Source organism: Phycodurus eques, chromosome 3 (genome assembly GCF_024500275.1).
Source record: "Phycodurus eques isolate BA_2022a chromosome 3, UOR_Pequ_1.1, whole genome shotgun sequence".
Lineage (NCBI taxonomy): Eukaryota > Metazoa > Chordata > Actinopteri > Syngnathiformes > Syngnathidae > Phycodurus > Phycodurus eques.
This window is the reverse complement of record NC_084527.1, coordinates 25,304,255-25,317,556: the sequence shown is the minus strand read 5'-3', so window position 1 is coordinate 25,317,556 and position 13,302 is coordinate 25,304,255. Positions and strand designations below refer to the sequence as shown.

The following is a 13,302-nucleotide window of genomic DNA, read 5'->3' as shown; positions in this document are numbered from 1 at the left end:
TCTGGCTTAAACATTTTGGGGCTTTTATAACAGTTCTACTGAGGTTTTATCTTTGCATTTGGGTTACTAGATATATGCCATAGTTTACCCACCTTTGCTTTTTTTACTAGCAGAGATCATACATGATGACAGTTATTTTTCGACTGTGACCAATGTACCTCATCCATTTCAGCCGTCACCTAACCTATAAAATCTTGTAACCACACGGGTTGACCTCTAAAATCTTGTAACCACACGGGTTGACCGACATTCCCACTCCACCCTGATGAGAGCAGGTTATCACAGTAACTAGAATGACCAGCAGCGTGTACACTTGTCACATGCCATCAACTCAAAAAGGTCCAGACGCTGTCCCATGCCAGAATGTACACACTGTCTCAGTCGCTGGAGGCAGTGCTGCTGCGTGTATTTTTAGACAGTGCCACCTTGTATGCACGGCTTGGTCACAACACATCTGGCACAAAAATGTACTATATGTATCAAACATGGTTTGACATGATTGCCGTGCCTCTCAAACACTTTATGCACTTCTAACAATCATAGCAGAGAGATGGGTGTGATTATATTTGATAGCTGCAGCCCTAATATAAACACAGTGGTTCCTTGGGATACAATTTTCACCAGGGAAGTGAATTAAGTTGGAATATCGAAGTGAAGCCTCGGTGACAATGACAATGAAGGAACTGGGAGTAACCTTTCATAGTTAACAAATATTTTTGGGCTCTTTTATTAAATGTTCTGTATTAATAGCATATGCATTGATGTTGACAAAAAAGGTAAACCTCATGACAATTGGTTGAGACATTAACAAGTTTTGATTTATTTTCAATGTAAATGCCTTCCTTGCTTTTGATGGGAACGCATCTCGTCTTCTTCATGGTCATGGCACAACATAAAAACAATAACAACACGAGGGGTGTATTTAAAGACGAAAAATTTAAGAAATGTCCAATGTGGATTAATAGAAATACAAGTAGTATTATAAAACAGTTACTGTAGTTATGAGTCCAACCAAGCAATTGGATTTAACAAGAGTCATTCCATGAGTGATAATTATACAGTACAATATCATGTCCTCTGGTGTGATATTACTTAGTTGTTATTCGGTATGAAACAATACCAAATAAACAACTATAATTGTTTAACTTATCAGATATATTATCATATACATTTGAGTGCAAAATCAAATTTTATCTGATTCTTTGATAATTTGATGGAATAATTGATAGGATAATTGATTTTAAACATTTTTCGAGTGACAGCTTTGTTGCATATACTCCTCCTAGAAAGCACAATTATGAACTAAGCAGTAATTTTGCACGCTTGCCAGATGCATTTCTGCGATCTGTTTTTGCACTGAAAAAAAAAACTTTTCTGTTGCACATGAATAAAATGTGGTAAACTGACGTAATTTCCCCGCTTTTCCTCAAAAATAAACAAATGTTCAAACCCCAGTTCCAATAAAGATTGGCTGGTGACCAGTTTAGGGTATACAGCAGACAGCAAACGAAGAGAGAACTTTCGCCTCCGCGGCTTGGCAGCCGGGGCCGTAATAAAAAAGCGTGTCCCTAGCAGCTGTTCAATGTGGACACGCCAGTAATTGTAGATGCTGGATTTTTTATTTTTATTTTTTAGATATCTGGAACAATTAGTTGGCTGGCGACTGGTTCAGGGTGTACCCTGCCTTCCGCCCGAAGATAGCTGGGATGGGCTCCAGCACGCTCGCGACACTTGTGAGGACAAGCGGTAAAGGAAATGGATGGATGGATGGATGGATGGATGGATGGATTAGTTTTACGGCCGTAATGAGTCAACGTTCAGTGATAGTATTAAAAAAAAAAATACGGACGTTCCGTAACATTTGGTGGCTTTAGTAATCCTTTCGTAGTTCCTGCATCAGCCTCCTCACCTTTATACCTGCTTATTTTACCTTGTCTCTTGTCCACCTGTGGACCTCATCTCGCAACCTTGTCCCGATTTGACCCCCTTGCCCCATTCGTTAATGGATATCAATAAATATTCATCAGGTAACGCCACTGTTGTGCCCTGTCTACTCTTGGGTCCTCCTTTCCACAGCGAAACTTATAATCGTTTTCGTTTCTTTCAATGATTAAATGTTGATGTGTATACTGTTATGATAAAACTGCTGCTGATAATGTTGATCCATGAGCCAAATACATAACAGATGACATTTCACAGACCATTACTTTGGATAGTAAACTCTCAAATGAAGCAATGCAACCACAGCGGAGAGCAAAGAATTGTGATGTTCTCTGTTTAGCCCGGCAAACCGTCCATCCCTCTTGATAAATCATGCTCAAGGTTAATTACGTTTGAGTAGCAGTGATGCTCGGAGGAGTTCTTCTAATAGCTTCTAACTACCTCTGAATCAAGTCTCTTGATAGAATTTTGTATCATGGTGACTATTAGGAATGATTTTAATTGTGCAAGGAGAGACAATATCAATGGAAATTTTTCTGTTGCTATACATTTAATCCCAATGACGCCAATGTAGTGACTCTGACCCAGTTGCCAAAACCTCCCCCACAACTTGATAAGCTGCATCCTTCCCTGCGGCCCTAGTGTGAGACGGCCACTGGGAGGACACCTAGCGTATGTCAAGTGGACCCTAAATTAATTAGCAGGTACCCTCGAAATCTTGGTTTACAGTCATCAAAGAGTAATTGTCTTCGTTTGAACTGACAGCAGCCAAAAGGTGCGACCGTCTCTCCAGGGAGACCAAGCTGGGACTGATCGACAATGGAATGCAAATACAGCAATGAAGTATTTGTTTAATATTCAAACATGCATGCAAGGCGCCAAAGGCGCCACCCACTGGCTTTTGAGAGTACTGCTACGCGTGGGCTTCCGTTCTGAAGATAAAATGTCCGTTTTCATATTTAACGAACTCTGCAGAAATATTTATGTTTGTGTCAGTCTGTCAACTTTGCATGTGCAGCTGCAAGATTTTGAGAGCCGTTTGTCTTGATTTGAAGCCAAACAGCATGAGATTGAACCATAAGCAGTTTATTTTATACAAGACTAAAGTTTAAACAACCATTCTATATGCTTGATTTATGAGTATAGAGTACAAAGTTGGGAGTATTTTATATTAAGATATGATTTTTACACCGCTTTTATGGCAGAGTTGGGAGACTCAATTTGAGTCGATGGGCGTGGTCTTGTCTGGCCCTTCATCCTCTGGGACACACCTCCTGGATATTTAACCTCTGACTCCCACCTCTTCTATCGCTTTCATGTCTGGCTTTCTAGTTTTGACTTTGACACGGTCCCTCCCCTATCTTTTGTTCAAACACCCGGCTCGTAAGATGCGGGCCTTGGGGATGGAGATCCGGCTCCCAAGCCTCCGTGGATCACCGCTGCTATGCCTAGAGACAGTTGCTGCTGAGGTGCCAGATACGCTCCCAGCAAAACGTGAGTTCTCTGAACTTGCTAGCGGATCCTGGAAACAGGCGGGGAGAGAGACGGTCATATTCTCCCAACGAGGCGTGACAAACAACAATGTTTCTTCTTCTGCCTCTTTTGTTTTCTTTTTCTGCATTTTTGTTTTCTTTTTCAACCAAACCTGCTTTGGTCTTCCTCCTCAGAAAGACCACACCCACCGACCAACTGACCTACTGCCGTGAGTACCACACAATAAGCATTGCTAGGATGTACAATATTAGTGCCTATTAATTTTGGGGAAATTGCTAGCTTCACACAAAATCCCAACTTCGCTCTCGCTTTGACTCAACGCATAAAACGCTCACAGTTTCAATTTTATCCCCGCAACATGGTGTTCTATTTCCCTTTCCGTACGCCTATTTTTATTTCTTTCACCATTATTTGTGTTTCCTTGTTGTAGTTAGACCCCTCTTTGTGTTTCCCTATAGATCCCTCGTAGATTTCATTAACTATTCTATGAAATTCCACTCTTGGTTGTGTTGTGCGTGTTTTGAGTATAATAAGGAGACCTCTATCATCTTGAACTCGTATTTCATAAAATGTAGCAACCTTTAGATTATGAGACTGATAAAAAAGGTTTCTCGTCGCTTTCTCTAAGTTTTATACATATAAAAAGTGACACAGTGCCCTCTACAAGGCAAAATAGCTTGATTTATAACGTTAAGCGTCAATTCACACTAAACCGGAAGCAACGCAGGCGTCCCTGTTTCAATGAATTTATTTCTGAAATAAATTACATTTGATCCAAACACCAATATACGCTACACCATAAGATACTGTACTTCTCAATTATAAACAAGCAGTGATGCCGATAATGCATTACAAAGTAAAGAGCAGTCCAGCAGTGCAGTAGCATTAAACGGTGATCACGCTTTTTTTCAATTGGTCGGAGAAAGCGATTGGGAAGTGATTATTTATTGCACAATGCACAGTGACGGTGCATTAAATAAAAGCGCAAGAAATGCACGATTTCACTGTCCCCACACTATTTTTGTTATTTTCCTTGGTAAAAAGTATATTTTATTTATTTTACTTTTTTATTGACACATTACGAATACAGTTTTACTGGCGCGTTAAACGCGCAATGAATTGTGGGTTAATTATTCATACCAAAGTGCGCGGTCATAAATCGGTCACGGAGGGTTAACACTAACTTACTGAAGGACTTACAATACTTAGTTTAAATAATATTTACAATGAAAAGTGAGAGCTCTCAACTTGGTCTGGAGTCCGGACTGTGAGCTGCTTTACGGCGTTGCACGGCTGACGTCACTTAGTACGAAAAGTTTTCTCGCTCTTTGCATCAAAATTACTGTGGTCGGAGCAATAGTGTGTGTGTGTGTGCATGCATATGTGTGTGTGTGTGTGCGCCACTCACTTTCACATTTACGCACACGCAAGCACAAAGGCACGCACACCACAGTTGCCTTCATTTGTCCACTGTCGGCAGTGTACTGACAATGGTGTGCTTGTGTTGGCATGTCAAGTCTGCACTAAGTTTCTGATTTAATGTGGCTTCAACTACACTAATATTGAAGTTATTGGTTCATGTTGATGACGTCATTCTGTAACTTGTGTGGGGTACATTACCAAGTAATGGGTGCAGTTAAGCTATTGCTTTGTTTTTTTTTGTGCTGTGGATAAGTGATATTCCTGCCACTTGGCAGCTGCTGAAAGTAACTGAAGTTACTTTTAAAAATCAAGTAATCACTAAAGTAATTAAGTTACTTTTTCAAGGTAACTGTGGCAACACTGTAAACGAGTGCCGAAAATGTAACATTTGCATTTTTTTATTATTATTGTGGTATACAGAAATTGTTTTTTTAATCGGAATTGACTTAATATATGAATGTTTCATCCCATTAACTGCAGTTAAAATGGACTGGTGACCAGGTGTAATTATTTTTTGTATATTTTGCATATATACACATACATACACGTTTAAGTTTTTTTTTTTTATTATTTGAAAGTGTAATTATAGCTCATGTAAATTAAATTGAATTTAATTATGCTAACACTAAGCCATTTTCCATGGAATTCAAAAAGGTTGAATTGTCTCATTTGTTCTTTATTTAACATTTGTGGGTTTTACAGACCTGAATGGACCATTTAAGATAAAAGGAATATGTTTTCTTCTAATTATGTTATGTCATCAGATTGAATTTATAGAACCGATAGCCACAAACTACAGAGTACTACAAAGGCAGAACAGGAGGACAAATGGAGAGGACAATAAATAGAGTGCGGAAGAAGTAACAGGAATGGCAGTGAAATAGGAAGAAATTAAGTAGGGCTGCGAAGAAGAAACAAAACAAATCAGCTAACTCATAAAGTCGGCCACAAAAATTGGTCGATGCAAAGATTTCTGCTTTGAGGCAATAAAACAAATATTAATACAAGTATATATGCGCCACCTGGAACTAATTTGTGCCACTAGGAACCATTCGGCCATTGTCCAGGTATATTGTCCAGGGGGGCTAAAAATACCGCTTATCCTGAACAGGGTTGCGTGGTGCTAGAGCCTATCCCAGCCGACTTCGGGCGATAGGCGGACTACAGCCTGAACTGGTCGCCATTCAGTCACAGAGTACATTTAGACACGGAAAACCATTCACACTCACATTCATACCGTCACTGAGTGGCTACTGAACCCACGCTGCCTGCACTAGAGGCAGGCGAATGTCCCACTACACCATCAGTGACCCACATTGCACAAAATATCCAAAACATACAGTATACTGTATAGTAAAAGAAAATGTCAGAACTTTTTTTTTATGTGGGATGGCTAATGCTTAACTGTGCCAACAGAAGATAGTCTTACCGTACTTGTGACATTTATAGTGCAGGTACTCATTGAATAAACGATTGTTTCAAGTGATAATTGCACTCACTGTAACAAATGAGCAAAAATATAAGTATAAGAAAGGGAAAAAAAATCTCCTTTCCTAGAAGTACAAATGCTAAAAAAATATTTCATGCTGAGCAGAACGGAAAACACATTTTAATATGATTGTGTTTGTGTGAGCATAGAATAGAAGAATAGAGTGTCTTCTATTCAGTAGCTTGCACATTTCTATAAATGACAACAGACACTAATGTGCATTCCTTTCCGTCTCGGGCCTTATTACTAGAGATACCAAGTGCATGAAATGCCATTTAATCTCGCAATTGTGATGAAAATTAAACATACTGTAACACGTTTTAGAGTACTTGTAATTACTGACATCTTAACAGCAAACTGCATGTTTTTCTAACAGTCTTGCCACACATTTCACTTATATGTAGCCTGTAACACAAGGCATTTGATTTCAGGTACTCTATGTGGTGTCTCAAAGTGAACACTAGGGGTACCATGTAAAAGGAGTAAAAAGAAAATAAAGTGAGTAAAAAGAAATACAAGACTGCTTGAGAATACCACAAGTTATAAAATAAAACTGTGACAGAACAACTGAGGTGATACTTTATCACATCATCGCAACAGTAAGCATCCGTACTTGTTACCTCCCACACCCTGCTGTACCATCCTGGACCAAACTGTAGAATGGCATTTTCTATGGTCACTATTACATCAGTTCACCATGACTGCACATCTGAATGCTGGTAGCTGAAAAATTTACTACTGTATGTATCAAACATGGTTTGACATGATTGCCATGCCTCTCACACACTTTAGGCACTTCTAACAATCATAGTAGAGAGATGGGTGTGATGACAGGTTTGACATCCTGTGGTATCCAACCACAGCCACATCATTTATGGGATGAAAATGGTGGCCCCCAGCCTTTCCGCTATACAGACACTGAGGGAGGATTTTTAAAATTCCATTAACAATAAAGCTCTTAACATGAATCTGGCAGCTGAGATCTGACATTAGACACATTTCTCAGTGAGTTCAGACGAAGGACATGATGTATACAGTATAGCATAAATAACTTACATTGTCTGTTCTGAGCTTCTTGGCAGGGCATCCTCCATCCACAGGATGTAACATATAATACAGCCGAACTTTATTGGCATGCTTTCGACTCTGGAAGAAAGAAAAGAAAGTGTTATGAATAAAGCAATACAAGGCAGCCAAATTTCTTTAAATGATTTACAAAGAGTGCTATAACTGTAAGTCCTATGCTACATCCATCCATCCATCCATTTTCTATACCGCTTTCATCCTTACAAGGGTCGCGGCCGTACTGGCGCCTATCTCAGCTGACTTCGGGCGAGAGGCGGGATACACTGAACTGGTCGCCAGCCAATCGCAGGGCACATATAAACAACCATTCACACTCGCATTCACACCTACAGGCAATTTAGAGTCTTCAATTAACCTGCCCTGCATGTTTTGGGGATGTGGGAGGAAACCGCAGTACCCGGAGAAAACCCATAGGATAAGCGATACAGAAAATGAATGAATGAATGAATAATAATGTTTTCGATGAATTGATTTCTACAATGACTGAGAGGGTTTGAACCCTGCTGTTCACATATTTATAGATGGATTATGTATGACATCCACTACACATGTCATTGGAGCTCAGAATCTATCTGTGCCTGGATGAAATTCACTAAAATTGTGTTAGAGCAATGGTCTGCCTACTGTGCTGGATTTAGACATGGTCCCAGCACGCATAAGTTTAGACCGAATTTCCGCCACCAAATTGTCACATGCCCATGTCAACCAACACCTCCTCGTTGCGTCGGAAAGCCCAGCTCTGCCCGTGTTTGCCAATTTGGCAAACACGGGCAGAGTCTTGTGCTTGCAGGAAAATCAACATATGCCAGCTTTTTAAGTGACTTCGAAAATAGAACCCTGAGTGTTCAGACTGAGACACGATGAATACATTTTTTTTTTTTTTAATTAAGTTATGAACATTTGTTTCACTAAAACTGTTACATTTCAGTTGAACTTATGCCATGTTCAAGATTTTTTTTGTTTTGTTTATGAACAATATTTAACATTAATAATAATACTAACACATTTTACTCACAATTACAAGATTTGAAAGGTTTTTTGTATCCAAAATTTAGGATATACAGTGGTGCCTTGACATACGAGTTAAATTCATTCCATGACCATGCTCATAACTCAAAACAGCTTTCCCAGTTGAAATGAATGGAAATGCCATTAATCCATCACAACCCCCCCACACACACACACTCATGTATTTTATTGAGGAAAAATAGCACTCTACAAATGTAACTTTATTAAAACATACAGTAATAACATGAATACAATGTAAAGAATTAAACAGTTTGAGCATCATAACTAATCAATTTCGGCTTCTTCTGGTGTGCGCTACTTGGCCACCGGTAGGCAGTACACTGTAAATTATGGTCTTCCACCAATTCCCATTTATATAAATAGTAGGACTATTTATTTACAAGGGAAGTGGTGGCATGTGACAAAAACGAGTATGAAGTTCACAACTCGGCATTAGACCAGGGGTGGGCAAACACTTTGGCTCAGGGACCACAATGACTATTCAAATATGACAGGCGGGCCAAGCCAGGACCAGATGCTTGCATATAAAAAAAATAAACCAAAAAAAAGGCATTGTAGTATTTACACTTAGATTTGATTTTAATGAGAACAGTCTTGGTGTTCATCACGCAGCTGGGATCTCTAGGATGTTTTGTTGGTGTTCATCACACTAAAAGTCTGTTCACACACATATGTAGAGCCAAACACCACCAGCATCCTCTGTGGCATCTTCCGGATTTTTGGAAATGTTTCTCCGCTTAATGAAGCAGAAAACTCATCCAGTTTGAGAGTTGACTTCTTTTAAGTATCACATTGGAGAGCTATCAGTTCCATCTGCAGCTCCCGTGGCGCTGTTTCAGGGTCATGTGTGAGGGGACATGACACCAGCTGAAATGACTAAATTTTTCCAAAATCAGAGGACCTATGGCAGAAATCTCCATGCAGGTCGTCTAGTGATTTCCTGTATTTTTTCACATGTCGAGGAGCCTCTGTCAGCATAGCCATTGTGGGGAAATGAACAAATGACTTGTTTGGCATTTGCTTTGAGAATAAATCTAGCTTGGTTTTGAAGACTCTGGTGTTTGTATACATTTCATGCATAAACTGGTCTTTCAGCTCATTCATAGGTCAGTATGTCCACAGCAAAAGCTAAATCACAAAGCCAATCTGTGTCACTCAGCTCATGAAAATTGTACATTTTCTCCAGCAACGCCAAAAAAGAGATCCTGTTTGAGCTCCCACATTCGATGGCACACTTTCCCTGAACTTAACCAGCGGACATTTGAGTGGTAAAGCAAGTCCTAGTGATCATGATCAGTTTATTCGAGAAACTTAATAAACTGACGATGCCGGAATGCCCTCACATGAATAAAGTTAAGGACTTTTATAACTGGCTTTACTTCATGGTCAAGCTGCAGTACAAATTTACAAAGTGCTTCCTGGTGGATTATGCAGTGTAGGAAAATTACCTCCTGCTCAGGGTTGTCCTCTTTTTTGGAGCCAGATGTTTTTTTCAGTTAGATTTGGCGATACATCTGTCCATCCATTCTCAACACCACTTATCCAGTTCAGGGTTGTGGGGCGCCGGAGCTTACCCCAGCTGACTTTGGGCGAAAGCCGGAATACACCCTGAACTGGTCGCCAGGTCAGTCGCAGGGCATATATAGACACGGACAACCATTCGCACTCACATTCAAACAGTCACTGAGTGGGCACTGAACCCACACTGCCCGCACCAAAGTTAGGCGAGTGCACCATTACACCATCAGTGACTGATTTGGCAAGCCATATGTGGTAATGTTGGCAAGTGTACTCCAAGGTAGCTTGTGCCTCTTGATGACATCCGATAATACAAATCCTCTCCTCGCGGTTTTCCCTTCAGGGATTCCACGGACGAAAACTCCTCTATTATCGAAATTGTCATTAATCCCTCTGATAAAAATTAAAAGCTGAGCGGTATCCTTTATGTCATTACTTTTGTCCAGTACCAAGGAATACAATGTAAATGACTCGACTTTTTTTTTTTTTTGGCTTGTTATCCAAGTCTTCATTAATTAGCTCAATACAGCGAGTCACTGTCCTGCGTGATAAGCTGTTTTCAAATTTGTTCTTGCTCTCAGGACACAAGATACTCTCTTGCATGCATTCTTTTAGAAACTCTCCCTGGGAAAGAGGCTTGCTGGTCTTTGCTAGTTTGAATGCCAGCAAAAAAAACTAGCCTTGGTGTCTGAATCTTGGATGGCAGTTTGTCAGATAAAGGTGTTTTGCTGAGCCTGCAAACTTGATTTTAACCGCTGAGCTGTAGCCATCAGTTCCTGCATTGATTGGCTGTTAGCATAATCAGCATGCTTGGTAGAAAAGTGACGTCTGATGTTATATTCCTCTAAAACCGCAATGGTTTCTTAACAAATTAGACATACAGCCTTTGACCGAACTTCAGTGAAAAAGTATTTAGTAGTCCATTCTATATTAAACACTCAGCACTCACTGTCAACTTTTCTTTTCTTTGGCCCACTCATGGTTGAAGAAGTGAGCAATAGCAGAGTAAAAACAGAACAGCCAAAGTCAAGTCAATGTATCACTGTACCTACTCCGCTACCTGGTGGAGCCACTGGGCATTACAGGACAATCTGGTGGAATCACTGGTCCTTACAGGACAAAATCAAAAGAATGTAGTCAAGATTTTGATGTGTTTTGGGCGATTCTGTACCAATCTTTGGCAGGCCAGATTGAAATGATCAACGGGCTGGATGTGGCCCGCGGGCCGTACTTTGCTCACCACTACATGAGAATGCTGTATGTGGACACCGGTATCATCAGAAGTATGCTTTTGACAGTGCTCAATGGACATGGCGTGTAACGCCAGGAGAGGAGACAGGTGGGGCCTTCTTGTTTGTTTACTAGAAATCATGAACATTATGGCCAAAAAACGTCAGATTGTCTAAAGCACGGTACAATGTCTCCCCAGCCTGGTGAGCATTAAACTAATGAGCCCTTGTAAAGGCAATGTGTAATTAACTTTGTTTTATGTTTAGTTTGACAGTAAACTCAACTGTAAGCGGCAATAAACAGCTTGAAGCCTGTTTAAAAGTTTTTTTCTCTAGCTCTATCCCTAAAACTGCTGCTTGCTCTGCAGTGAGTTGGGGTTTACTGCCACCAAACAGCACTCATATCTCAGGGTTTTGCTTGTAAGTCAAAGTAAAAAAATAATGGCCAAACAATGGTTCGTATCTCAAAAAACCCATAAGTCAGGTCATTCGTATCTCAAGGGAACACGGTATTATAGTTTTGATACAGAGGTATTGGCTGTAGATATTTGGCCACTGAGGTACAAAACATTCATTCATCCATTTTCCATACAACTTATCCTCTTATCCTATCATACAACTTATCCTCACTAGGGTCGCGGGCGTGCGTTGTATAAATTACTTGTCAGATAGTATTGCATCATTTTAGAAAGTCTCCTGTTTAGCACTAAAACAGAAGACAAATTATATTATTCAGTTATGGTCCATATGAATCTTCCTGGACTTGAAGTAGTCAGAAAATGCTATTTGTATGAAATGGTCTTATTCTACCTACGTACAACAATGTTAAGCAACGGAAACAAAGAAACGCTTTCATGGTGCACTGACATGTATAACTTTCTATCCATGTCCATGATCCATTACACAGAATTGAGCTCTTAATTTTAGAAAGGATGTTGAATACTTCAGAGAAAACACGAAGAAATTGATGTTGCGTAAATGTATTTTGTTTCTGCGAAAACATCTCCATGTCACCCTACTAAAGCTGAGGACGTTTCACTCCACTGAGTTTGCTTTTTTGACGGCTCGTAATATTATATCTCATCCGTAGCTGTCAAAGGTTTAAAAGCTTTTGTTCTCTGAATCATTGGATCGCATGGTGATTTCTCCCAAAGGTTGGTCTTATGAAAATCAGATGTGGGTAATGCTAAGTAAAGGGGAGGCTGAGGAAAATATGTACTTTCTTTCTTGTCACCAAAATGGAATAAGTAGGTTTGGAAAAAAAATATTCTCAAAAGGTATCTTTATACGTATTTGGCCTGGTTGAGTTAAGCACAAATTTTGCCTTGAAAAGACAATTTCCATTAAAAAGCCATTCTGCACTTTATTTCTTAGAGTTAAAAACTCATAATCAGACAGTGTATACATTTGCGGTGTATAAAAAATATTGATTCGGCAATGCATTGCAATTCTTTTTTCGCAATTCAATATTGATTCAGCAAATCTGCTGAATCAATTAACCTCCTGGCCACTGTGAGGCGCTGTGGGTGTGGTTCGTGCAGTATGGACGGAAGCCAAATAGCAGCAGCTGCGTAAAGTGAGCGACTTCTACTTTTAAATGTGATTTAAATCTGGAACACAGAAATTGACAAAAGACACTTGAACCATGATGTGCAATTCCAATGCGAAAATACGTCAGAAGTCGCCGTCCTCGAAATGTACAGTGAGTTAAGACAGCGGTTTTGGAGTCAATGAAGTCGACAGAAAGAGCGATTGACTTCTACGTATGTAACTATCACTTCCCATTTCATTTCTAACGAGTGGGAATTTTTGTGAAATGTTCTGGGGACTAGAGCCCTCTCCACAGAAGCCACGCAGGGAGGGAGCGATATAGCGAACTTGTTGAGATTCGCAATAAATGAATGGGGTTTGACGAAGAAAGTACTGGTACTGGCTTGTCTCACAATGCCGCAAACATGCTACGTAGATATTACTTAAATACGCTGCAAATAATAATAGTAATCCTAATATGTAAAAAAAATATCGTTTAAGTATACATGCATGTTACTTTTTCAATAAAGAGCTGTCATCATATACATTTTTACTCCATATGAA

General features: G+C 39.8%; 1 protein-coding gene across 1 annotated transcript in view; it reads right to left on the bottom strand.

Annotated features, from left to right (window-relative positions):
* Positions 1 to 13,302, bottom strand: part of zmat4a (zinc finger, matrin-type 4a) — an 87,939-nt gene that overhangs the window by 49,805 nt on the left and 24,832 nt on the right. Inside the window, exon 3 of the mRNA XM_061672840.1 lies at positions 7,403 to 7,492. Coding sequence (XP_061528824.1) covers positions 7,403 to 7,492 — 90 coding nt within the window. The remainder of the gene's footprint in view (positions 1 to 7,402; positions 7,493 to 13,302) is intronic.